At 49.1% G+C, this 24,979-nt stretch overlaps 1 protein-coding gene across 1 annotated transcript; it reads right to left on the bottom strand.

The window, feature by feature from the left end:
* Positions 1–470: 470 nt before the first annotated feature.
* CD8B (CD8 subunit beta) lies at positions 471–22,357 on the bottom strand. Its single transcript, XM_002757559.7, has 6 exons — positions 22,235–22,357; positions 17,955–18,311; positions 12,021–12,110; positions 6,898–6,987; positions 4,512–4,548; positions 471–1,917 (listed from the first exon to the last, which is right to left on the bottom strand). The coding sequence occupies exons 1-6, from the start codon at positions 22,278–22,280 to the stop codon at positions 1,905–1,907; spliced, it is 633 nt and encodes a 210-aa protein (XP_002757605.5). The 5' UTR covers positions 22,281–22,357; the 3' UTR covers positions 471–1,904.
* Positions 22,358–24,979: the final 2,622 nt, after the last annotated feature.

Genomic DNA, 24,979 nt, shown 5'->3' with positions numbered 1-24,979 from the left:
CCAATTAACGCAAATGTCCTAAAACTAAACCAAAATGAAAACCCTGTCTCCTCACACTGAGGAACCAAGGATCAAAGGCTACTCTCCCTACAGCCCTCCCTCTATCCACCACATCTCAGCTGGAAGGGAGACTGCCCTGGGTTGACCACAGGCCAAGCACGGGGCTATCCCTTCATCCACATAGGGCCATCAATTCAGCCTTTAATTAGCCGTGGACCAAATCCTTCATCCAGATGAGGGGTAGCCAACAGGGGACTCAAAAGGGGTACTTAAAACCCAGAAAACTTTGCAATTGGGCCCTTGGGCTGCCTGCCAGGGCCCACTCCCACCCTGTGGGTGCTTTCTCGCTTTAATTCCTTTATTGTTTTGTGATTTTTGTCCAGTTCTTTGTTCAAAATTCCAAGGACCTGGACAACTTACACTCTAGGCCCTCCTTCCGGGGACACTGAATCTATGCCTACTGACTCCACTCACCATACCTCTGCTGCCACCGTACCCCAGATGCCAGGAGATATCCACCCTGCCACCCCCCCCCAGAGTTGTCTTTCCTGTCCTGTTTTTTTTTTTGTAGCATTTCTTACATTCCGTGGCTGTCACAGATCTCTGAACATGCCCTTCTTTGAGCTGGTCGGGAAAAGCAGGTGGGGCTGGATTCTTCTGGGGCCTGGTGCTTCTGTTAATGCAGTATTTTATGGTGCAATAGCTCCTATACTGCTAAAGCTAAGGTAGGGGGTGGCTAAGATGGGTCCCAGGCACTTTTTCAAACCCAGGCGCGAGGTCCCGCTCTCCACTCTCCACTCCTGCTCAGCACTTTCTCCTTGTATTTTCCTTCTTTGACTGTCAAGGCTAAGAATCGATAAGAAAATGAATGGACATGTGACAGAACCCCTGATGCCTCCTACCTTCTCTTTGGTGCCTGACTTGGGGCCAGGGATGCCTGGGGTTCAACCTGCCATGGAAACGAACAAGTTCAGCTTGGGAGTGAGCCAGGAGATGGGCCCAAGACACAGGCAGCCTGGCTCTGGGTGCCCTGGGCGCTTTCTAGCCTCTCTAGGACTCTCTATACTTACAACATTGGAGAAACAAAGATCTTGGGTGCAAAAGGAGGATGCACAAATTTTATCCTTATGGTTTGTTCCACTGAGCATTGGTGTCTTTGCTGTAGATGGGCTTTTGCATGTTTATGTCACAGGAGCCTTTGTATCTTTAGCCTGGGACTTTATTTGTACAACCAAGACATTTGTATTAAAAGAGCAGAAAGTGAATAAAGAACTAAGCCATGGGAGAGTAGAAGTGGAAGCTGAGAAACCTCCTAGTGCATGATGAAGGGAACTCCTGTCCTCAAACTCACAAATTCCCAGCCCCAAAGGCAGCCCTCAGAGACTGACACACTTCTGGGAACTGGACAGCTCCTCTCGAGAAGGCTCATTCCCAACCTGGGCCTGGCCTCTCTGTAGGAAGGTTAGCCTAAGTCTGGGAAGACCAAAGGGAGCCAACCCAGAATCATCCCATTAAAGGTCCAGGACCCAGTGTCACTGCCCTATCAGGGCAAAGCAACTTGCCAAGATGCGGGCTAAACGGCCACCATGAAAGGTCTCAGCCCAGGGAAAGTCCAGGAGCCAGAAGTGGTGGCATGGGTGGCATTTCCTCCTGGGTCCTCCAGCACACTCTGTGAAGTACTCTGAGGGCAACAAAACCTTTTCCCTAGCATTCTTGGTGACCCACGAACAAGTTGCTCCCATGCATATCACACACAGAAAGGACTTGCAGCAGTGAAAAGCAGGCAGCTTCAGCAGCCAGTGAACTCTCCAGGGTCAAATGTGTCCCTTCTCTCATTTTTCCACATCACGCTCGTTATTGACCAATGTCTTTTTGTAGCAGGACACCAGAACCGTATTCTCTTCTCATTTGTAAAACCTGAAAACAACAGCAAGTTGCGAAACCACTTATTTTCAGGCAAATGATATTGAATTTCCTGTAACAGAGACAAATGGCAGAGAGAATGCAGAGTTGTACTCCAAGTGGACGGGGTGGGGGGTGGGGGGCGGGGGCGTTTGTTAGTATGGTTTTTATTAGGATGTTTCCAGGGCCCATCTTAGTCATTAAAAAGATTAAGGCTGAAAAACAAAACAGAACAAAACTGCAGCTCAAAGAACTATAGCTTTGAATCGTGTTGCTTCCTGTAATACCTCTTGATAAGCTAAGAGAATCACAAATTTACATTAAGGGGCCAGAAGAAATTAGCCTGTGGATGGGATGACTTTCTAAGGACAGTTAGAGGCTGGGTAACATCTACCTTAAATCGAAACTCTGATCTGTGAGCAGCAGGGGCTATTTCCTCCAGCCTGGATCATGATAGCAAACCAGAGGTGGTTTTCAAACTTGTTTAAAGCCACAAACCCTTTTGTTCAAATGACATGTTACAGGTAAGTGTAAGCCCAGACAATAGATAAGAGTACAGCTGTTTGAAATGAAGAGAGTCAGGGGGGTTCAGGACCCCCCTCATGACCACCCAGAGCCCCTTCCCTGCTTCAAGCTGATCCTGGGCTTGCAAAAGCATGAGGTCCTGCATCTAGCACCCGCCCCCCCAAAACTGGCGTCAGTTCACTGGGAAGCAAGTTAAAATGAAGCGGTGGGGACAGACCACAGTTAGTACCCAGGGAGGGACTTTTTCTCCATGGAGGGACTTTGTCTCCATGAAAGGTCACCATGGGAGAGATTTTGAACGGAACTTTTTTTTTGAGATGGAGTCTGGCTCTGTCACTCAGGCTGGAGTGTGGTGGCACAATCTTGGTTCATTGCAACCTCCACCTCCCTGGTTCAAGCGATTCTCCTGTCTCAGCCTCCTGAGTCACTGGAATTACAGGCGCCCGCCACCACGAAGGGCTAATTTTTTTGTATTTTTAGTAGAGATGGGGTTTTACCATGTTGGGCAGGCTAGTCTGGTCTCGAACTCCTGATCTCAGATGATCCACCCGCCTCAGCCTCCCAAAGTGCTGGGATTACAGGCATGAGATACCAGCATTGAATGGAACTTTCTAGAGGTCTGGCCTGAGACAGCTACACTCAAGTTATTATCTCTTGGGTAGGGGGCAGCTTCTAAATCCAACTCATGAGGTGAAAATTGCACACAACCAAAATATCGTTGAAAATTGCTCATAAAATCCAGCAGGCATGATTAAGCAACTCTGAGTAAGTATAAATATAATGTGTACAATAATGCAGAGCATATAGTAATGTGAATTCTATGGCTATTGCAATTTTAGAGTATTTAAAAATCCATTTGTTTGTCTGTTGTTGCACTTGCAGAGTTGAATTTACTGAAGTGACTTGAGCTTGTGCTCCAACTCCAGGGGTCTGGGGCCGCATGGTCTAAGGGTGATACCCCAGGGAGTCCTCACACTGACTATGAGATTGGCACTGTTAGCTCACTTTACAGATAAGAAATCCAAGGCTTGGAGAGGGGAAAAGTGACTTGCTGACTGTCACATGGTTGGTGATTGGCTGATGGGATTCAAACCCAGCTCTGTCTCCCCCTAAAGCCAGAGCTCTTGAGCACAAGGCCCTGTTGCCCTCTTCAATTTAGAGGTGTGTACTTTTGTTCTCCCAAACATTTCTGTATAGAGGGGGTTGTTCTGAGGTTCAAATGTAATTAATTGGATAGGCAGATGTGAAACAGTCTCTGTTTTGAGGAACAAAAATCTAATGCAGGAACGCTGCCCCCACCCAGGATGGCTTCCAATAGCCTCATGAAAGACCCAGGACCCAATGTCACTGCCCTACCAGGGCAAAGCAACTTGCAAAGATGGTGACTAAACAGCCACCCCTAAAGGTCCCAGCCCGGCCCAGCAAAAGCACAGAAGCTTTCTCAGCTCAGTGGGCCCCAAGAGTGCTATGCGACTCTGCCAACTCCTGGGACCCAGGTGGGGTCCCAGGTGGGGTTGAGGGCTGCAAATGGGACACAGGCAGCTCCTAGGGAAGACAGCAATGGCTGGTGGAAAAGGCTGGTCTTCTAATCTAATCCCAGTAGTCTCTCCCCTGATCTGTAAAGTGGGGGTGGTAATCCCTTATCTCACACAGGACCAAGGGGATGAAATAATAGGTGCATGCAAAGCCTGATCGCTGTCCTCAGCAGAGCTAAGGATGTTCTTGAAATACATTTAAGTGATTGCTCAGGGTTTTGTTTGTTTGTTTAGGTTATCTCTTAGGTGCCTGAACTCTATCACCCCATCTATTTACACAGTCTGATTTTTTTAGATGAGCTCTCCCTCTGTTGCCCAGGCTGGAGTGCAGTGGTACCATCATAGCTCACTGCAGCCTTGAACTCCTGGGCTCAAGTGATCCTTCTGCTTCAGCCTCCCAGCTAGGACTACAGGTGTGTACCACCATACCAGGCTGAGTCTATGATTTTCTGAAGGCGAGTTCTGACTTTGGCTCCTTGCTGCAGTTGCAGGCTGCAAACGGCAGCAGGGACTGAGGAACCCAAGGCCACACCCAGGTCACATACTTACTGTTTCATGAAACGAAGCCGGGCTCTTCTCTGCCGGCCTGGAAGAGGAAAACAAGGGCGCCAGTCAGTGTGGGCTGTGGGTCACTGCGCTGAGCCCCAGAGGCCAAGGAAGATGGTCACAGGGGCAGCTGACACCTCAGCCTACCTCCCTGGTCCCAGATCCTGGCCCAAACACTTTACACATTTTAATCCTCTTAATGCTCACTGAGAACCTGAGTTGGATACTACTTCTAAGATCTCCATTTTATATATGGGGAAACTGAGATGCAGAGTGAGTGAGTTACTGGGTAACATGCCCAAAGTCATGCAGCTAGTAAGTGGGAAAGACAGAATTCAAACTCAGTTCATCAGCTGCAGAGTCTGTGTCCTTCAACACACCTGCTTGCCCTTCACAGCAGGTCAGTTGTGCAAGACCCACAGACAGCAGTCTCAGGCTAGGGCAACTGCATTCAGAGGGCGAGCAAGATTTCCCACTGGGAGATAGGAAGAAAACGGAAGCATATCTATTTACAGCTGTATCTCAGCGTTTATTACTTTTGATTTTTATTTATTTATTAAGAATGGGGTCTTACTATGTTGTCTAGGCTAGACTTGAACTCCTGGGTGCTAGTGATCCTCCCTCCTCAGCTTCTCGAGTACAGGCACATGCCACTACACCCAGCTTACTTTTTATTTTTGAAGCACATTTAATAACATACAGAAAATATTAAATAAGTAAATACAGCCAACTGCTGCATTCACTTTATAATATTCAAATAGCTGTATTCACTTATTTAATATTTTATATATGTTATTACATGTGCTTCAAATTATTTTACCAGTAAGGTCCTTCCTTGATCAAAAGAGTTTGCAGGCCAGGTACCGTGGCTCATGCCTGTAATCCCAGCACTTTGGGAGGCCGAGGTCTGTGGATCACGAGGTCAGGAGTTTGAGACCAGCCTGGCCAACATAGTGAAACCCTGTCTCTAATAAAAATACAAAAAATTAGCTAGGTGTGGTGGTGGGCACCTGTAATCCCAGCTACTTGGCAGGCTGAGGCAGGAGAATCACTTAAATCTGGGAGGTGGAGGTTGCAGTGAGCCAAGATCGTGCCACTGCACTCCAGCCTAGGTGACAGAGCAAAACTCTGTCTCAAAAAAAAAAAAGAAAAAAAGAGTTGGCAAACCACTGAAATGTATGGGGTTCTTAGAATGGGGTACATGAACCCCTTTGTGGGGAACAATTTGAGGCAAAAGTATGTACTTGGGTACATTTCTGTGGGAAGAGGTCCATAATTTTTTTCTTTTCTTTTTTTGAGACAGAGTTTCACTCTTGTTGCCCAGGATGGAGTTCAATGGCACGATCTCAGCTCACCGCAACCTCCCCATCCCGGGTTCAAGTGATTCTCCTGCCTCAGCCTCCCAAATAACTGGGATTACAGGCATGCGCCATCATGACCAGCTAATTTTGCATTTTTAGTAGTGATGGGATTTCTCCATGTTGGTCAGGCTAGTCTCAAACTCCCGACCTCAGGTGATCCACCTGCCTCGGCCTCCCAAAGTGTTGGGATTACAGGTGTGAGCCACCGCGCCCAGCAAAGGTCCATGATTTTCATCCTATGTTCAAAGGGATCTGTGACCTATAAAAGTAAAGAGCTACTGATATAGTTCATGCCCCTGCTGTCCCGCCTGCCCATTTTATAGAAGTTCAGGGAGGGGAAGGGGCTTGCTAGAGGTGGCGCAGGTGAGCAGAAGAACCGGGGCAGAATCTGGGCTCTAGGCTCTCAGGCAGCCATGCGGAGCTCCCCTCTGGCTCCCTGTCTTTCTTGTGAACCCAGTGCTGTGCAGAGCCTGGGGTGGGGGCCATAGAAGGAGACAGTCCCATTTCTGGGGTGGCTGGAGCAGCAGTCATTTCTGAGTTTCCTACAGCCTCATCAATATTGGTGGCAGGGAGAGGATTGTTAGCTTCTGGGAACACAACACAAACCCCATAGGTAATCTCTCCTGAGTGTTGGAGTTTGGTCTCAGCTGCTCACCTGAGTTCCCACTTACTGACACATGCCATGTGCCAGGCACTTGGGGCAAGAATTTATAAACAAGGACTTTGGGAGGTAGGTAATGTCCTACCGCCATCTGAGGTAGCTGAGGCTCAAAGAGACCAGGGCACTGGATCAGGAAACAGCCATATTGCATTCAAACCTAGGTTTGTCTGACTCTAAGGACAGGGTGGTCTTTGGCTTTGGCTATGTAGCCCCAGGCCAAGAACTACCTCTGGAAATACCATCAGTTCTCTGGGGCAAAATCCCCCCAGGCTGCCACCTGCTCTGCTTCCCTAGAGAAGAAAAAATCCCAGGGACACTTCAAACAGCAAATAGGGACACCCCAATGACCCGAGAGGAGACAACTCACAGTACAGGTGGATGGCCACTCCCAGGGACACCAGCAGAACCAGGATGCCAGCCACCAGCAGGCTGAGGGTGATGGGGCTACAAAGAGGGCCTGGAAAAAACATGTGATGTGTTCAACACTGAACATTTTTCTGCATGAGACATGCAGAAAAATACAAGGAGGGAAAAATCAACTGGAAGCCCCACCTCCCAGAGAATACCACTATTTGCATTTGGATGTAATGTATTTTTCCTCAAGTCTTTTTTTTTTTTTCTGTTTTTGAGACAGAATCTCTCCTCTGTCACCCAGGCTGGAGTGCAGTGGCATGTTCTCGGCTCGCTGCAACCTCTGTCTCCTGGGTTCAAGCTATTCTCGTCCTTAGCCTCCCCGGTGGCTGGGATTACAGGTTTGTGCCACCATGCCAGGATAATTTTTGTATTTTTAGTAGAGACAGGGTTTTGCCATGTTGGTCAGGCTGGTCTCAAATTCCTGGCCTCAAGTGATCCGCCTGCCTCAGCCTCACAAAGTGCTAGGATTACAGGCGTGAGCCTCTTGAGTAGCTAGGATTACAGGTGCCTGCCACCATGCCCAGCTAAATTTTGTATTTTTAGTAGAGAGACAGGGTTTCCTCATGTTGGCCAGGCTGGTCTCGAACTCCTAACCTTACATAATCTGCCTGCTTCGGCCTCCCAAAGTGCTGGGATTACAGGCATGAGCCACCATGCCCGGCTTGCCATTATTTTTCTCATTTCGTAGTTCAAAAAAAAAAAAAAACCACACAGGATTCAAAGAGATTAAATTATATGCCCAAGGTCACCCAGCTACTAAAAGGCAGGACCAGGGTGTGGACACAGATCCTCTGAGTTCCAAGCCCCTGCAGGTCCCACCTGAACTGCATGAGGGCATGAGTGGTATGGAAGGGAAGAGAGCAGGCTGCTACATGAGAGGGAGCCCACTGTCACTGGAGGAGAACAAGCCAAGGCTGGATGGCTGGGGTGTGGAGAAGATTCACACACTGGGTGGGAGGCTGGATGAGTGGCCCTTCTGAGATGCTGAGGGCATCTGTTGGGCTCAATCTCACCTCCTATTTGTTCTCCCAACCTGAATGAATCCAAAACATGGTGCTAAGTGAAAGAAGCCAAGCATAAAAGACCCCGCGGTGTACAATTCTACTTGGGTGAAATGTCCCACAGAGGCCAATCTGCAGAGGCAGAAGATAGATTAGTGGCTGCACAGGGAATCTTACTTGGGTGATGGAAACCTTCTAGAACTTGATTACGGTACTGATTGCACAACTCAGTAAATTTACCCCAAATCGTTAAGTTTGTATGCTTAAAATGGTTGAACTTTGTGGCATGCAAATTATATCTCATCTAAATTTTTAAAAACTGTAATGGAGGTGGGTGCAGGTTGCAGGGACGTACAGGGCAGCAGGGCTCCCCCCTGAGGAGAGGTCATGGTTAAGAACACTGTGGAGGCCGGGCATGGTGGCTCTCGCCTATAATCCCAGCACTTTGGGAGGCTGAGGTGGGTGGATCACAAGGTCAAGAGATCGAGACCATCCTGGTCAACAAGGTGAAACTCCGTCTCTACTAAAAATGAAAAAATTAGCTGGGCATGGTGGTGCGTGCCTGTAGTCCCAACTACTCGGGGGGCTGAGGCAGGAGAATTGCTTGAACCTAGGAGGCGGAGGTTGCGGTGAGCCGAAATTGCGCCATTGCATTCCAGTCTGGGTAACAACAGTAAAACTCCGCCTCAAAAAAAAAAAAAAAAAAAAAAAAAAGAACACTGTGAAGGCCAGCAATATAGCTACAGGTCTCCTCTGAAGTACTGTCGCCCATCCAAAATGTGACTCTCCAGGAAAAGCTGCTGCCACAAATAACATGCTTGGGTAAGGGACCATTGGCCAGAGCCACACCAGCGACACCCTCAGCCCAGCCTTCCTTATCGTGCTCCCGCCACTCAGCTCCTGAGCTCTGGATCGCAGCAACCTGCTCCTGAGTCAGTGGTTTAGAAATTGTCCCCCAGCACTTAAGGGTGTTGTCTCAGGAACAGCCCTAAGCCTCAGGGGCAGCTCCTTCTCAGTGGCCCCATCATTCATGATAACAGGCTCTGAGGTCTGTGTGGATGCCCCATAAACTCTGAGTGCCTGCTGTATGATTGCATCTCATTTAGTCCTGCGTCCCGTTTAGTTGGGTAAGCTTCCTCATTTTACAGATGAGGAAACTGAGGTTTAGAGAGGCTGAATCTCCTATTCAATGTCTCATGGTACAGGCAGTGGTAGACAGAGGTTCAGACCTAGGCCTGACTGACTTGCCACTGGGCTGCACTGACCGAGAGCTGGTCTCCTCAGAACAAGCTCCACCTACTTTCCTCACACCCCTTCCCAGCCCCATGCCACTTGGCCACCTTCACACACATCTGGGTTACTCTTAATAACCTGTTAATGTTTGGTTTGCATTTTGCCTTGGGATTTTACTGAGAGTTGGTATAAGAAATGATGCAAGAGGCCAGGTACCGTGTCATGCCTGTAATCCTAGCACTTTGGGAGGCTGAGATGGGTGGATCACCTGAGGTCAGGAATTCAGCCTGGCTAATGTGGTGAAACCCCATTTCCATTAAAAATACAAAAATTAGCTGGGCATGGTGGCAGGTGCCTGTAATCCCAGCTACTCGGGAGGCTGAGGTAGGAAAATCACTTGAACCTGGGCAGTAGAGGTTGCAGTGAGCCAAGATCAGGCCACTGCACCCCAGGCTAGGCAAAGAGAGAGACTCTGTCTCAAAAAAAAGGAAAGAAAGAAGAAAGAAGAAAGAAAGAAAGAAGAAAGAAAGAAAGAAAGAAAGAAAGAAAGAAAGAAAGAAAGAAAGAGAGAGAGAGAAAGAAAGAAAGAAAGAAAGAGAGAGAGAGAAAGAAAGAAAGAAGGAAAGAAAGAGAGAGAGAAAGAAGAAAGAAAGAAAGAAAGAAAGAAAGAAAGAAAGAAAGAAAGAAAGAGAAAGAAAGAAAAATGATTCAAGAAATCTGAAGACCTTTGTTTTCCTCATTATTTATAGAAGTACAACTGAGTTTGCTGTCAGTCAGCGGTCCTTACATGAAGATGAACAGAGCGGATTGCTCCTAGAGTTTAGCACTAGGATGAAGGTTTCTTTGTGTGGTGCCAGGTTTTCTTTCTATCAGCAGGGTTGGCGTGCCATACAACTTGGGGTCTTCCCTTTGTTTAAACGGATGTTGCTGGGTTCTCCAGAGCTGCAGCACACAGCCAGTTTGTGCACCCTCATCTCACTGGCCCTGTTGTATTTGCACTTTATATCCTTTTTATTGTAGTCTGCCTGATACCCTGTAAGTGAAGGGCGTGGGACTTTGTAAAACAAGGTCACTCTTAAGCTTTGTAAGACTTTACCCTTCTGTGTGCTGGTTCTGATTTTCCTTTACTGTGACCTCATGTGGCAGCAGCTTCCCACCCAGGTCTCCCAGATCCTATTCGGTACCCTCCTCAGTGCTTTCTGGTAGTTAAAATATTTAACACAAAGCAAACCGAGCACACGAGGCAGCGCTTGTGGAGCTGCTTGTGGTTTATTCTCTGGGTAGCAGCAGATGGTACTTTCTGTTTGTCACCAGTGACTTCTGCTGTGCTGAGAGCAGTATTTTTCCTGAAACACATTTGGGCTGATGGGTTTAAGGAAAGAAAATGTGTGTGTTGCAGGGTGCGGGGGTAGGGGGGCGGGGGGCATGTGTGTCTGTGTGTGTGTGTGTGCGCGCACACGCACGCACGTGTCCATTCCAGCCGAGGTGTCTGGCGTAGCATAGAGAAGCAAACGCAACCCCTCACTGCAAAATTTGACTGGCTTAATAAATAAGTTAATTAATTAATTTAAAAAAGAGAGAAGCAAATGCATTCATTTGCAAACAAATGTATTCATTAACAAGCACATACTGTGTACTAGGTCCTCTGTTAAGTAGTAAAACTGGTAACTTTTTTTTTTGAGATAGGGTCTGGCTCTGTCACCCAGGCTGGGGTGCAGTGGCAGGATCTCGGCTCACTTCAATCTCCATCTTCCAGGCTCAAGGCATCTGCCTCAGCCTCCTGAGTAGCTGGGACTACGGGCTTGTGCCACCACGCACAGCTAATTTTTTTATATCTTCATAGAGACAGAGTTTCATCATGTTACCCAGGCTGGTCTCTAATTCCTGTCCTCACGGTGATCCACCTGTCTTGGCCTCCCAAAATGCAGGGATTACAGGTGTGAGCCACCACATCTGGCCAAAACTGAAAACATTTAAAATGCTGGTCCTTTGAGTGGATTTTTTGTTTGCTAATAGCTTTATTGAGTTATAATTTACATATAATGTCCCCCTGTTTAAAGTGTACAATGTCATGGTTTTTAGTGTATTCATAAAGTTGTGCAACCATTACCATAATGTAATTTTATTTTTATTTTTTTGAGAGGGGGTTTCGCCATGTTGGTCAGATTGGTCTTAAACTTCTGACCTCAGGTAATCCACCTGCCTTGGCCTCCCAAAGTGCTGGGATTATAGGCATGAGTCACTGTGCCCAGCCACCATAATGTAATTTTAAACGCTTAAAATCCCTTAAAAAGAAACCATATACCCATTAGGAATCACTCCCCATTTATTTCCCAAGCCCCTAGCCTTAGGGCCTTAGGCAGCCACCAATCTACTTTCTGTCTCTACGGAGGGTCATATGCCGGACATTCTGTCATCATGGAATCATACAGTATATAGGTTTTTGTGACTGGCTTCTTTTACTTTACTCTTTAATATGGCCAAATCATATTCCATGATAATAAATATACCACACTTTGTTAATCTACTCATTATCTGATGGATGTTTGGGTAGTTTCCACTTTGGGCCACTATGAATAACAAAGCTGTGGACATTTGTGTGCAGGTGTGTGGGTGGACATCTCTGCCATTAAGCTTTGTCCAGTGGCAAGTTACAAGTCTGTCTCCCACGAGACTGTGAACTGCTTTCACACTCAGCATCCTTTCTGACCCTAGCTCGGGCTGGGGAGATAGGCCCTAGTGTCAACATTTGGCAAGTGCCTGGGGAAGGAAGGAGGGGAGGGAGGGAAGGCAGGAGGATGTCTGCTTTGCTTCTGAGGATGCAGAGGGTTAGGGAACTCACCCTTCCGGGTTGCTGGCCTGGGTAACCGGCACACTGTCTTCTTGGGGGTGGACTTCTTGGTGGGCTGGGCAGTGGTAGGAAGGATATCAACTACAGAAAGAAAGCAAGACACATATCTTAGCCAGGTGAACACCAATTGGATTCAGAGACAAAACTTTGTCTTATGGCTGGGAGTGGTGGCTCATGCCTGGAATCCCAACACTTCCGGAGGCCAAGGCAGGAGATCACTTGAGCCTAGGAGGTTGAGACCAGCCTGGGCAACATGGTGAAACCCCCTCTCTACAAAAAATAAAAATGTTTAACCAGGCATGGTAGCACATGCCTGTAGTCCCAGCTACCCGGGAGGCTGAGGTGGGAGGATTACCTGAGCCCAGGAGGTCAAGACTGAAGTGAGCTTGATCGTGCAACTGCACTCCAGCCTGGACAACAGAGCAAGACCCTGTCTCAAGGACAAATGAGTGAACAAACAAACAAAATTTGTCTTCCATCCAGGTGCTGAAGTCCTTATGACTGTTCCCCAGGCTGCTACAGGGCTTCAAGGTCACAGAGCAATAGCATGTTTGATCTGCTTTCTCAATTCTCAGATGTTGAGAAATAGGTGGGGGCCTGGGGATGAGGTTCAGCTTGGTGCCCTGGAGAGAGGAAGGCTCTGGGGCCACACAGACCTGAGCGGAGCCTACACCCCTGATTTTCTTTTCTTTTTTCTTTGAGACAAAGTCTCGTTCTGTAGCCAAGGCTGGGTACACTGGCATGATCTTGGCTCACTGCAACCTCTGCCTCCTGGGTTCAAGCAATTCTCCTGCCTCAGCCTCCAAAGTAGCTGGGATTACAGGTGCATGCCACCTTACCTGGCGAATTTTTTGTATTTTTAGTAGAGACAGGGTTTCACCATGTTGGCCAGGCTGGTCTTGAACTCTTGACCTCAGTTAATCCACTTATCTCAGCCTCCCAAAGTGCTAGGATTACAGATGTGAGCCGCCATGCCTGGCCAACCTACACCGCTGCTTAACCACTTGTGACTTGGGACAAATCATAGAACTTTTCTCTGTCTCAATTTTCCTATCTGCTGAAATAAAGATAACTGCCACCTCCTTCTTGGGCTTATCATGAGAATTAAAGGGACAGTGTGTCCAAAAAAAAGGTTCAGTAGACGTGGCTCCACCTGGATGAAGACCTTGAGCCCGAGGGCTGGATCGTCCAGCCCTTGGCACAACCAGCCCCTCCACCCAACTTGGCAATCCCTAAGTACATGGAGGAAGCTCATGGAAGGGAGGGGTGCCATTTCTGCATGTATAGTACCACACAGGTGTCATATTTGGGGATTTGTTTCCCTTCTCAGGTGGCCCAAAAATATATATATAATATCAGAGCTAGGGGAACTTCAGTCTCAAACTTTAATTTCAAAGTTGAATACCAGAGTTAAAATTTCAAAGGTGAATACCAGAGAAGAGCAGAGCTGTCCCTGCTGCCCCAAGTGGTGAGTGCTGTGTTGGGACCCCACGCCCCTGTCCTGACTCCTGGGTCACTCCTCTCCTTCATTCTAACCCAGTGAACCCTGCTGAAGTGTTGGGAGCGGGCCAGCACCCAGAGCAAAGGAAGACACCTGTGGCTTTGATGTCTGCTGGTGATGAGGGGGGCCCTGCCAACCGCCGAGTCCAACCCTTGCCTTTGTGGATTGAGGAAAAAGATCTCCCTGCACTGATTTTCTGCTAAATGGTAGGAGAGGGACTAAGGAGACACCATCAACTTAAGCTCTAGAGTCAGGGGGACAGGAATAAAAAGAAAGAAATAGGCCGGGCGCGGTGGCTCAAGCCTGTAATCCCAGCACTTTGGGAGGCCGAGGCGGGTGAATCACTAGGTCAAGAGATCGAGACCATCCTGGTCAACATGGTGAAACCCCGTCTCTACTAAAAATACAAAAAATTAGCTGGGCATGGTGGTGCATGCCTGTAATCCCAGCCACTCAGGAGGCTGAGGCAGGAGAATTGCCTGAACCCAGGAGGCGGAGGTTGCAGTGAGCCGAGATCGTGCCATTGCACTCCAGCCTGGGTAACAAAAGCGAAACTCTGTCTCCAAAAAAAAAAAAAAAAAAAAAAAGAAAGAAATAAAAGAAGTACTAAGGCCAGGTGCAGTGGCTTATGCCTGTAATAGCAACACTTTGGGAGGTTGAGGCAGGTGAATCACCTGAAGTCAATATGGCAAAACCCTGTCACTACTAAAAATACAAAAATTAGCTGGATGTGGTGGTGCATGCCTGTAATCCCAGCTACTTGGGAAGCTGAGGCAGAAGAATTGCTTGAACCTGGGAGGCAGAGGTTGCAGTGAGCTGAGATCACGTCACTGCACTCCAGCCTGGGCAACAGAGTGACTCTGCCTTAGAAAAAAGAGGAGGGTGGAGACAGGCAGGGGCAGCCCGCAGATCAGTCATTTTTGGGCTGGCATCTTCTGTATAAAATTAGACATTTTAGCCCCTCACCTCTCTGAGCCTCATCTGGAAAGCAGAGAGAGCACAATCTGTGTGTCGGCTTCAAGACACTAATGGTAAGAAGCAACCAGAATGAACTTGCAAGAAGCTCCAACCATGTGCGGGGAGCAGCGCTGAGCCCTTCAGCATGTTTACTGAACACAACTTTTGTGGCAGGCACTGTTGTCCCCATTTTATCCAACAGGATGCCTAGGCTCAGAGAGCTGAAATTGTGTGCCCAAACTTAGCCAGCCACCGGCTGCAGAGCCAGGATCTGCACCAAAAGGCCTTGAGTCTACGGCCTGTGCTTCTCGTTCTGCCATACCATCTCACATGCAAAGGTTTTCCGACAAAAAGTTGAACACTTCAGGTCCATCCAAGGCCCTCGGTCATCAGAGTGCCAAGGGCAACAATTGTAAGAGGAAAACTGTCATCAGTAGCGTCCTGGAGAGCATGCAGGGAGCCTGGCCCTCTGCTGGGTGTGTTACCTCCTTCAGTCCTCATGGCCCTAGAAGTAGTTCTGTTTGACTTATTTTCTACTCCAGGAAGTGGGGACATCTCTCAGCTGGTCTGTGGTGAGCCCAGAGGGGAGCCAGCTCTTTGGGCCCTCAGTGCCTTGGCTGGACACCACAGCCTGGGTCTGGTGGGGGACTCAGGTGGGAGACAGTTCTGTTTTAATTTCTTCTTGCCTAGAGCCAGGTCCCCTGGATTCCTCTTGAACTCCCAGTTTAATCTCTCCCTGTCTGTCCTTAAAAGGAACAAAACTAGGCTGGGCACAGTGGCTCACGCCTGTAATCCTAGCACTTTGGGAGGCTAAGGCAGGTGTATCACAAGGTCAGGAGATTGAGACCATCCTGGCTAATACAGTGAAATCCTGTCTCTACTAAAATTACAAAAAATTAGCCGGGCGTGGTGGTGTGTGCCTGTAATCTCAGCTACTCTGGAGGCTGAGTCAGGAGAATTGCTAGAATCTGAGAGGGGGAGGTTGCAGTGAGCCAAGATTGTGCCATTGCACTCCAGCCTGGGCGACAGAGCAAGACTCTGTCTAAATAAATAAATAGATAGATAGATAGATAGATAAATAAATAAATGTAACAAAACTTTGAGCCGATTATATACTTAAGGGCCTGAAAAAGGCCCTGTCTTTCCCAAAACACTTTCTCAACCATCCCAGCTTCCTCCTCTAAAAGGCCTTTCTTGGATGAGAAAGTGGGTTCTGGCTCTGAAGCAGGTCTGGTCGCAAGCCCCGGGGAGAAGCAGGTCTGGTCCCAAGCCCCGGGGTCGCAAGCCCGCGCTGTGGGGAGGCATTGCCATTCCTGTGGTGCTGGGAAGGGCCTGGGGTTTGGAAACACAGAAACCAGGAGTGAGTGGGGTTGGGTGGAGGTGGTGGGCAGCTCTAGAAACTAGCTGCGCTTATTCTACCCTCCACTTTCTCAGGGGCTGAAATCTCATGAGTGGAAAGGTGTGGGGCTTACAAAGACGAAAACAATCAGCCAAACCCAAACCCCAAACTCCCGAAGCCCATTTTTCAATACAAAAATCAGTGGACCTGCCACAAGAAGGGATGCTTTGGCTTCTTGCCTGCAATACTCCCTCCTGGGTTGGCAAGCGGTGGTGGGGCATTGCTTTGGTCTGTGTCTTCCTAATTATGCGGCTGTCCCCTGCTGCCCCTGCACTTCCTCACGCTGAGTGGTCTAATTTCTGGGTCTAATTCCTTGTGGCTTTTAGGGCCTTCAGGTGAGAAGGAAGCAGGGCAGTGGGAGCCCAGCAAGGGGTTGCCCCCATCCCTGCAGGGCTAAAGCCAAAGCCAGGCTATGAGGGTTACCACCACAATCCCTCCCCACCCATAGCTAAATGCTTTCTGTCCAATTCGGTGGCCACTCGCCACAGATGCTGCTGTGCACGTGAAATGTGGCCAGTCTCATTTGAGATGAGCCGTATGTTTTATATAAAATGCTCATTGAACACTTGGTATGAAAAATGAATGTAAAGTATTTTAGCAATAATTACATCGGTTACACGTTGAAGTGAAAATATAGTTAATAAGTTAAATAAAATATATTATTTAAATTAATTTTACTTGCTTCTTTTTGTTTTTTTAAACATGACTTAAAAATTTTAGAATTCCATCTGTGGCTGGAAATATGTGTCTGCTGGACTTGCTGACTTAAGTTACGGGTCTGCAGCTTCTCTGGGATTAAGTGGGTCATGGGAGCCATCAGCAGCCCCATGACACAGAAGAGAACACTGAGGCCCAGGGAAGGAAGCATGGCAAGTTTGCAGGCAGAGCTGAACCTGGCTCAGTCTCCTTACTACATTCAACTCAGGTGTGAGTTTGAGTGGTAGGCCCTCACAGAGAACATGAGGTCACCTGTCCCTCCACTTCCCCTAGAAATGCTCTCACTGGGTATGTCAGGGCAGTGAGGGCCTCTTTTCCCTGTGTGCACACTCTGTGGGGATTTCTAACACCACTATAAGGCCAGGGGACTCATCCCAATCCAGCTGTAGCTTCACATGTCCCTGATGTGCCTGAAGGACAGCACTGCCCTGTCCCCATAAGAAGCATGATGCCTGGCCTGGCACGGTGGCTCACGCTTGTAATCCCAGCACTTTGGGAGGCTAAGGCGGGTGGATCACTTGAGGTCAGGAGTTGGAGACCAGCCTGGCCAACATGGTGAAATCTCCTTTCCACTAAAAATACAAAAAACTGGCTGGGCGCAGTGGCTCACGCTTGTAATCCCAGCACTCTGGGAGGCTGAGGCAGGCAGATCACAAGGTCAGAAGTTTGAGACCAGCCTGGCCAACACAGTGAAACCCCATCTGTACTAAAAATACAAAAATTAGCTAGGCATGGTGGCGGGCACCTGTAATCCCAGCTACTTGGGAGACTGAGGCAGGAGAATCGCTTGAACCCAGGAGGCAGAGGTGACAGTGAGCTGAGATTGCACCACTGCAATCCAGCCTGAGCGACAGAGCTAGACTTTACCTCAAAAATAATAATAATTATTATTATCTTGGTGTTGTGGTGCATGCCTGTAATCCCAGCTACTCAGGAAGCTGAGGCAGGACAATCACTTGAATCTGGGAGGTGGAGGTTGCAGTGAGCCAAGATCACACCACTGCGCTCCAGCCTGGGGAACAGAGCGAGGCTCTGTCTCAAAAAACAAAAAAAAAAAGCACAATGCCTATCTCTAACTCTGACCTGTCTCTTCCATTTTCACCTTATTCCCATCTGACATGGTTAGGTAACAGACTACCTTCCGGGGTGGTTGGCAGCATTAAGCGAGCTAACTACGTAAAGACTTGGAGGTGCTTGGCTTGGGTAAGTCTCCACATGCACTTTCTGTTACTTTAGCAGAAGTGCCGTTAGTCACAGCTGCAGAGTGGGCCGCACTGAAGCATGGTGGTCCCAGTGCCTGGCACACAGTCAGTGCTTAGTCCTCATTAATAGCATTGAGTCTGCTTCTTACCCACACTCAGCTGAGTTCCCGTCCCGAAGGTCAGACTGGGGCTCCCGATGACCATGCAGAAGTAGACGCCACTGTCCTCCGGCTTCACTCTTGTGAGATTGAGAAAGAACCGACTTCCATCCCGAAACACAGCTATCTTCTCCTGTTCCACCCCTTCACTGTGGATAGTCCCTTTTGAGGAATCCCAGAAGACCAGGAACTCATGATGACTGTCACTGCTTGGGGCTTTGCACTGTCTCAGCCAGTAGATGCGTGTGGTAAGGGAGGAGATAGCCTGGCAGGACAGCATCACCATTTGGTTGGTTTGCACCATTGTGTATGCAGGGGTCTGCTGGAGAACTGAGCTGCCATGGAGAGCTAGGAGAAGCCAAGAACAGAGACATCGTATATTTTCCCAGCCACAGCTGCGGGGCCTCACAGTCACACTGAGTCAAGTGTCAAAGAAAAAGCCATGGAAAACCTGCCCAATTACTGGGTTCAGGGGTTGTGTTGAGCACAGCTGGTGGCTCCTGGGCTCAGAGTTCACATACCCCACCTCCGAGGAGATCATCTGGAAGGCAGGTGTTTGCTAAGTTCAGCTTTACAAAGGCACAAGGGAGAGAGCTGCCATTTGTTTATTGTGTATTTATAGGCCTGGCCCTTGCATAAATGATCTCGGTCTAGTCTCAAACCAACTTAGGAATTTTTTTTTTTTTTTTTGAGACGGAATTTTGCTCTTGTTACCCAGGCTGGAGTGCAATGGCACGATCTCCGCTCACGGCAACCTCCGCCTCCTGGGTTCAGGCAATTCTCCTGCCTCAGTCTCCTGAGTAGCTGGGATTACAGGCATGTGCCACCGTGCCCAGCTAATTTTTTGTATGTTTAGTAGAGATGGGGTTTTGCCATGTTGACCAGGATGGTCTCGATCTCTTGACCTCGTGATCCACCCGCCTCGGCCTCCCAAAGTGCTGGGATTACAGGCTTGAGAGGAATTTTTTTAAAGACACGGGTTCTTGTTACGTTGCCCAGGTTGGAGTGGAGTGGCTATTCACAGGCAGTATCGTAGTACACAGCAGCCTTGACCTCCTGGGCTCAAGCTATCCTCCCACCTCAGCCTCCCAAGTAGCTGGGACTATTGGCATGCACTACCACACAAGGCTGGCTTCAGGACTGTTAATCTTCATTACACAGATGAGGAAACTGAGGCATAAAGTTACTTGTTCAAAGTCCCACTTACAGTAAGTAAGTGGCCTAGGATTCAAACTCAAGGATTCGAAGTCTGAAGCCAAAGCTGGTTGCCTTTGACCTCCTCTGGCTGCCACTGGAGGTAAAACCCTTCAGTAGGCTACTAACTGCTGAAGGAGACCCAGGACAGGCTGAGAGAGGAACCCAGAATCACAGCAGAGCACGTGGCTGGTCTGTCCATTGCTGGACAGTGAGGACAGACAGCAAAAAAGAGTTTACTATCCTGTGGTAGGTACAATTACAGCCCATGACCCCTCAGCCCAGCAATCGATGGGTCACTGGATCCCCATTCCCCAGTGGAAGGACAGACAGCCCAGAAGCAGGGCTGAGAGTTCATCTTAGACTCCAATGAGAAGCACCTCACAAGTAGGGGCTTGTTCATGAGGAGCCGGAGTAGGACTCACAGACCTGGCCCTGAACCCACCCTCTGCCCATGCCTGCTGTGAGACCTCAGGCCGGTTGCTGAGTCTCTGTCTTCTTATGAAAGGAGGGTGACTTGGTGCTCTTGTCCTGACTGCCTCTGAGGGTTGGAAAGAAATGAAATGCTGTCCAAAAATGCACACTGCAAACTGTACGGCTATGTACACAGGTAAATACTGTCTCATATCACACTGTCCGTGTGTCTCATATCACAGGGTTGTTACTAGAAGTAAATTAAATCTCAAGGAGAAGGATCAGAGTGGATTCCCTTCATACCAAGGCTGCACAGCTTCCAACAAACACAATCTGACCTGGTGAGCTTTCATTTTGGCTGTGGAGCGGAGGGAGACATTGCAGGCCAGGGCAGAGACGCAGGAGTGGAGAGGCACAGAGAGGACCCAGACCTGGGCAGGCAGAGGGGGCCAGAGGGAGTGTTTGTGTGGCCAAGAGGAGCTGGCTTACTGAGCAGCTCATGTTTAAAATCCTGCCCGCACTTGTGGCTTAGACTCCGTGGCCCCATAATGGCTTTCTCCAACACTGATGAAATGAACTTCTACTTCTTCACTTTGCTCCTGGACCACTCCGAGCTTTCACTTGCATCAAGAATGAAATGATGGGGATGGGTGTGGTGGCTCATGTTTGTAATCCTAGCACTTTGAGAGACTGAGGCAGGAGCATCACTTGGGCTCAGGATTTTGAAACCAGCCTGGGCAATGTAGTGAGATCCTGTCTCTTAAAAAAAATTATTAAAAAATAAAAATATAAACAAGAAGGAAGTGATGTCTGGGCACAAGTGGCTGCTGGGCTTCCTCTTTTCTCCCCAAACACTACACTGCCTTTTCAGCAGAGCAGGGGTTTTTCCTTGTTTCTGGTCGCTGACTTCTTGGGGGAGTCAATAATAATTAATAATGCCATTTTATTGAACTGTGCATGGCATGGTGCATACATTGTCTCATTTGATCCTCAGCAAATCCTGTGGGGGAGATACTGTTTTACACCCATTTTACCCATGAGAAAAGAGAGACTCAGGGACCGGGCTCAGTGGTTCACGTCTGTAATTCCAGCACTTTGGGAGGCCGAAGCAGGTGGACCACAAGGTAGGAGTTTTGAGATCAGCCTGACCAATATGGTGAAACCCTGTCTCTACTAAAAGTACAAAAAAAAAAATTAGCTGGCTGTGGTGGTGCATGCCTGTACTTCCAGCTACTCAGGAGACTGAGGGAGAATTGCTTGAACCTGGGAGGTGGAGGTTGCAGTGAGCTGAGATTGCGCCATTGCACTCCAGCCTGAGGGACAGACTGAGACGCTGTCTCGGAAAGAAGGAAACAAAGAAAGAAAGAAGGAAAGAGAGGCTCAGAAAGGTTAAAGACCTGCTCAAGGTCACATAGCCGGTATGTGGTAGATTCAGATTCAAACACAGCTCGTGGAACCCCAGAATCTGACTTTGAACCACTGAATTGAGGAAACCCGCAATCCTCTCCCAGACGGTGTTTATGTGCTCATGAGCACACAGTGGGGCTGCAAGTAAAGAGATGCCTGAAGACCTTCCAAGAAAACCCAGAAGCGACTCCTTTAAGAGCAAGGCCTGGACTGTGAGTGTGCATTTCCTGTCCTGGCTGAGGCACATCGGCTCTTCCCGGGGCCCACTTGCTTTTTGCCCTTTAGGGACTGAATACTCAGGGCCATGGCCGAGTCCTTGCTGTGCACTGGACAGGGAGCCAGGCCTCACTGCATGTTGCCCTCCATAATTCAGGGATTTCATTCTCAGAGGGACCTGTTTCTAGATCCACCAGTAATGACTTTAGTGCTCTGGACTGCCTGGGCTCTTTCTACTTAAGTATGAGGTTGCGCTCACTGGGCCAGAGCCCCGGGCTGGCCAACCTTGTCACCGCCAGGCAGGATGACCAGCTTTGGGTTTTTTGGGCACGAGAGCAAATCGACCAGTTTGGGCAGTTTTCCGGGTGTGTGGAGGCTTCTTCTAGAAGGCAGTCTGGCTAGGCTACTCAGAAGGACAATCTAGACGCCCCATTCCAACTCCAACAACCTAACCTCCAGGCTGCTTCCTAGAGAGCCATGCTACCCATGACAGCCAACACTGGGAACATCAGGGAGAAAGGGAGCCAAAGGGATCACCCTGCCACAGCCCTCCGAGAACTGGGAGGGCCCCATGATTGTCAGATTGTACTACAAACACTTCCCCGGAAGTAATAAAATGTGTCTCCAGGACCCTCGGCATGCACCAAGGATGGGGCTCCAAGACCAGAACTGAGCCCTGCACCTTCCTGGGAGCACATCCTGCGGGGACCCTGGGCAGGGACCCCTTTCCTTCCCCTGGGGACCTCTGGCACCCCTCTCTTTCCTTCCCTCTCTCACTGCCTCCCCTTCTCCTGGGTCCAGGCTTTTGTGGGGAGGTGGCCTAAGTTCAGGGACTCTCCGGTCCCCTGGATAATGCGATCGGGGGCATTTTATTTCCACCCTTACGGGCGGTGCCTGCCAAGCCGCCTCCCGGGCGCCCCGCAGCCGCGCGTTCGACTCTGCACCCTGTCAGGACCCTGGCCAGGACAGCCACTTCTCACCTCCCGGCTCAGGCCCCTGGAGCGCAGACCCTCGGTCAGTCGGCGCGCCGCCAGCCTTACCTGCCAGCTGCGCGGCCAGGAGGAGCCACATCCGCGGCCGCATCATGGCGCGCTCGGAACACCTGGCCCCGGGGGCTCGGCGGAGACCGTCGCGGCTTGGGTGGGTGAGGAGCCGGGCCGGGCGGGGCGCCCCGGGTCGGGGAGCTGGTGGGGCAGTGGGGAGGGCGGGACCGGGCGCGGTGGGGGCGGGAGTCTGCTGTTAGGGACCGCGAGGTCTCCGCCCTCACCCTCCTCGCCTTGCAAAGGTCTTGGCTGCTTTTCCAGGGCCCACCAGGACCCTCCACTTTCCTGAAAGGAGGTGACACAGCCGGCTTGCCCCAGGCAGCTGCATGTGTGCCATGGCCTCCTTCCCCGGGAGGTGCTCTGGACAGGGTTGTGACCTCGAGTGACAGTCGAGGCTCAGAGACATCAGGATGCGGAGTGCATGGTGGAGCTGGCCCCTAACTTGTCTGTTTTAGTAGTTATTGAGGGGCTCCTGGGTGCCCCGGGCTGGGCTGGGCCTGAGTCACCAAGCTCCAAGCCTTGCCCTCCGTCGCCAGGGAGAAAGGAAAGGTAACCGGCTGTGACACTGAGGGAGGTGAGCTGGGAGCCTCGAGGTGCAGAGAGGGGCCTGACCCTATTTGTAGGGTGTGGGAGTGTAGCAAGACCTAGATCTACAGAATTTAAAAGGACTGTGACCCTGTCCGTGAGTGCTCGGGGCGGCTCTATCTGTGGTGTGATCCAGCCCTGGTGGGGGAGACTTGTGAGGGGAGACCTGGCTTGGTCTGTGTCTTCCTGTTTAAACGGGGTTAGCAGAGAGGGAGTTGGGGAGGTCCAGGGAGAACTGGGCATGCGGTCTGCTGGGGACAGGGAGCCCGGCTCCCCGGCTGTGGGAGAGGCTCCTTGTAAATGTCAATGAAGACCCAGCCAGGCAAGCCCATGGTACCCTAAGAACTTAGAGTTTATCAGAGAGGAAATGGCATGTCCCCTGAGGTCTAAAGCAGGCAGCAGGGCAAGGACACTGTCACCTTTGGTCTCCACATTCAGTATTTTTTCCATCTCACTCCTGCCCCAGCCCCTCTGCCCATTGCTGCTAACAGCATTGCTCATCGCTGAGCTGGATGCAGAGCATTCAAAGGCACTGGGGGAGAAGTCACTCAGTCCAGCCAGAGGCCAGAGTCTCCCTGGATACTGCCTTTACTCCCAGGAGCAACTGTTGAGGTCTGGATGGACACAGGCCTAGGGAGACCACACACTAGTGAGTTCTTCTAAAAAATTGAGGTGAATATCACATAACAGAAAATTAATCATTCAAAAGCATACAGTCCAGTGGTATTTAGTATATTCACAATGTTGTGCAAACACCACCTCTATCTGGTTCTGAAATACTTTTATTTCCCCAAAAGAAATTCCTGCACCCATTAAGCAGTCACTCCCTATTGCCACATCTTTCCAGATTCCAGCAACAACTAATCTTCATTCTGTTCTTGGATTTACCTGTTCTAGACATTTCGTGTAATGGGCCCATACAATATGTGGTCTTTAGGGGATGGTTTCTTTCACTTAGCGCAATGTTTTTCAGCTTCATCCCCATTGTAGCACCATTCCTTCTAATTGTTGAGTAATATTTTGTTGTATGTACCTGTATATACCACTTCTTGTTTATCTGTTCATCTGCCGATGGACATTTGAGTGGGCTATTATGTCTACCTTTCACTTTTGTGAGTATTGCTACTGTGAACATTCTTGTACAAATACATGTTTGGGTGCCTATTTTCAATTCTTTCAGGTATATTCTCAGGGAATGCAATTGCTGGGCCATAAAAAATTCTACATTTAACTTTTTGAAGGACTACCCAACTGTTTTCCATAGCAGCTGTGACATTTTACATTTTTGCCAACAATTAAAGGGTTCCAGTTTCCCCACATCATCGCCAACACTTGTTATTTTCTGTTTTTGTTTTGTTCCATTCCTAGTGGGGTGAAGTGGTATCTCATTGTGGTTCTAATTTGCATTTCCTGAATGAGAAATGATGTTAAGCATCTATTCATGTGCTTGTTGGCCATTTGTGTTTCTTCTTTGCATGTGTATTTGAAGTGTCTGTTGTTTAGAAAACACAAGCTACCTCTTTCTATCCACTCTCTCATGGGTGCCACAGCATTGCAAAGGGAACAACTTTCTCAGTAAATGATTAAAAGTTATTCACTGCTTTGTCAGGTATTATCTAAAACCATAGACAGTGAACCCCTAGATGCATTAGTTATGGAAACTCTGGCATTTATGATGAATTAGCCTCTAAATACTAGTGGTTTAACTCAATACAAATTGCCTGAATTGTTCTGTGACATTCAGATGGGGTTGTGCCAGGGAGTAGTGGGTATTTGATCCACTCAGTCCTGCAGGGGACCAGGCTCTTTCTCCCATCTTCAACTCATGACTCCAGGGATCACCATGCAAAGGGAAGAGAGGATGACTGCCTTTACCAGAGGATGATTGCCTTTGCCATTACACTACCCTTTACCAGGGTAGTGTAGGGAGTGCTGGGGCTCGGGAGCAGGGCTGGAAGCATCAACATCACTCTGTCTACTTTCCACTGGCCAGACCTCAGTCACATGGACTCAGTCATACTCTAAGGGAGCTGGAAAATGGAATTTACTTGGGTGCCCAAGAGAAAAGGGAATGGAATCAGTAAATATACAACCAGCGTAGACCACACTGATATAGCAGAAAGAGCGCTGGTTAGCATCGCTTCTCTGCTACTTACG

Source organism: Callithrix jacchus, chromosome 14 (assembly GCF_049354715.1).
Source record: "Callithrix jacchus isolate 240 chromosome 14, calJac240_pri, whole genome shotgun sequence".
In the NCBI taxonomy this organism is placed as follows: domain Eukaryota; kingdom Metazoa; phylum Chordata; class Mammalia; order Primates; family Cebidae; genus Callithrix; species Callithrix jacchus.
The sequence above is the reverse complement of the archived record's forward strand: the minus strand, read 5'-3'. Positions and strand labels throughout refer to the sequence as shown.

What these genes read in the sequence shown, in the direction of transcription:
- CD8B (XM_002757559.7), bottom strand. Translation starts at nt 22,280, where the DNA reads ATGATGCGGCCGCGGATGTGGCTCCTCCTGGCCGCGCAGCTGGCAG. An exon ending in GGGAACTCAGCTGAGTGTGG is followed by an intron (nt 12,111 to 17,954) that starts GTAAGAAGCAGA and finishes TTCTTTCTGTAG; the next exon opens with TTGATATCCTTCCTACCACT. An exon ending in CAGGCCAGCAACCCGGAAGG is followed by an intron (nt 6,988 to 12,020) that starts GTGAGTTCCCTA and finishes TGTTTTTTCCAG; the next exon opens with GCCCTCTTTGTAGCCCCATC.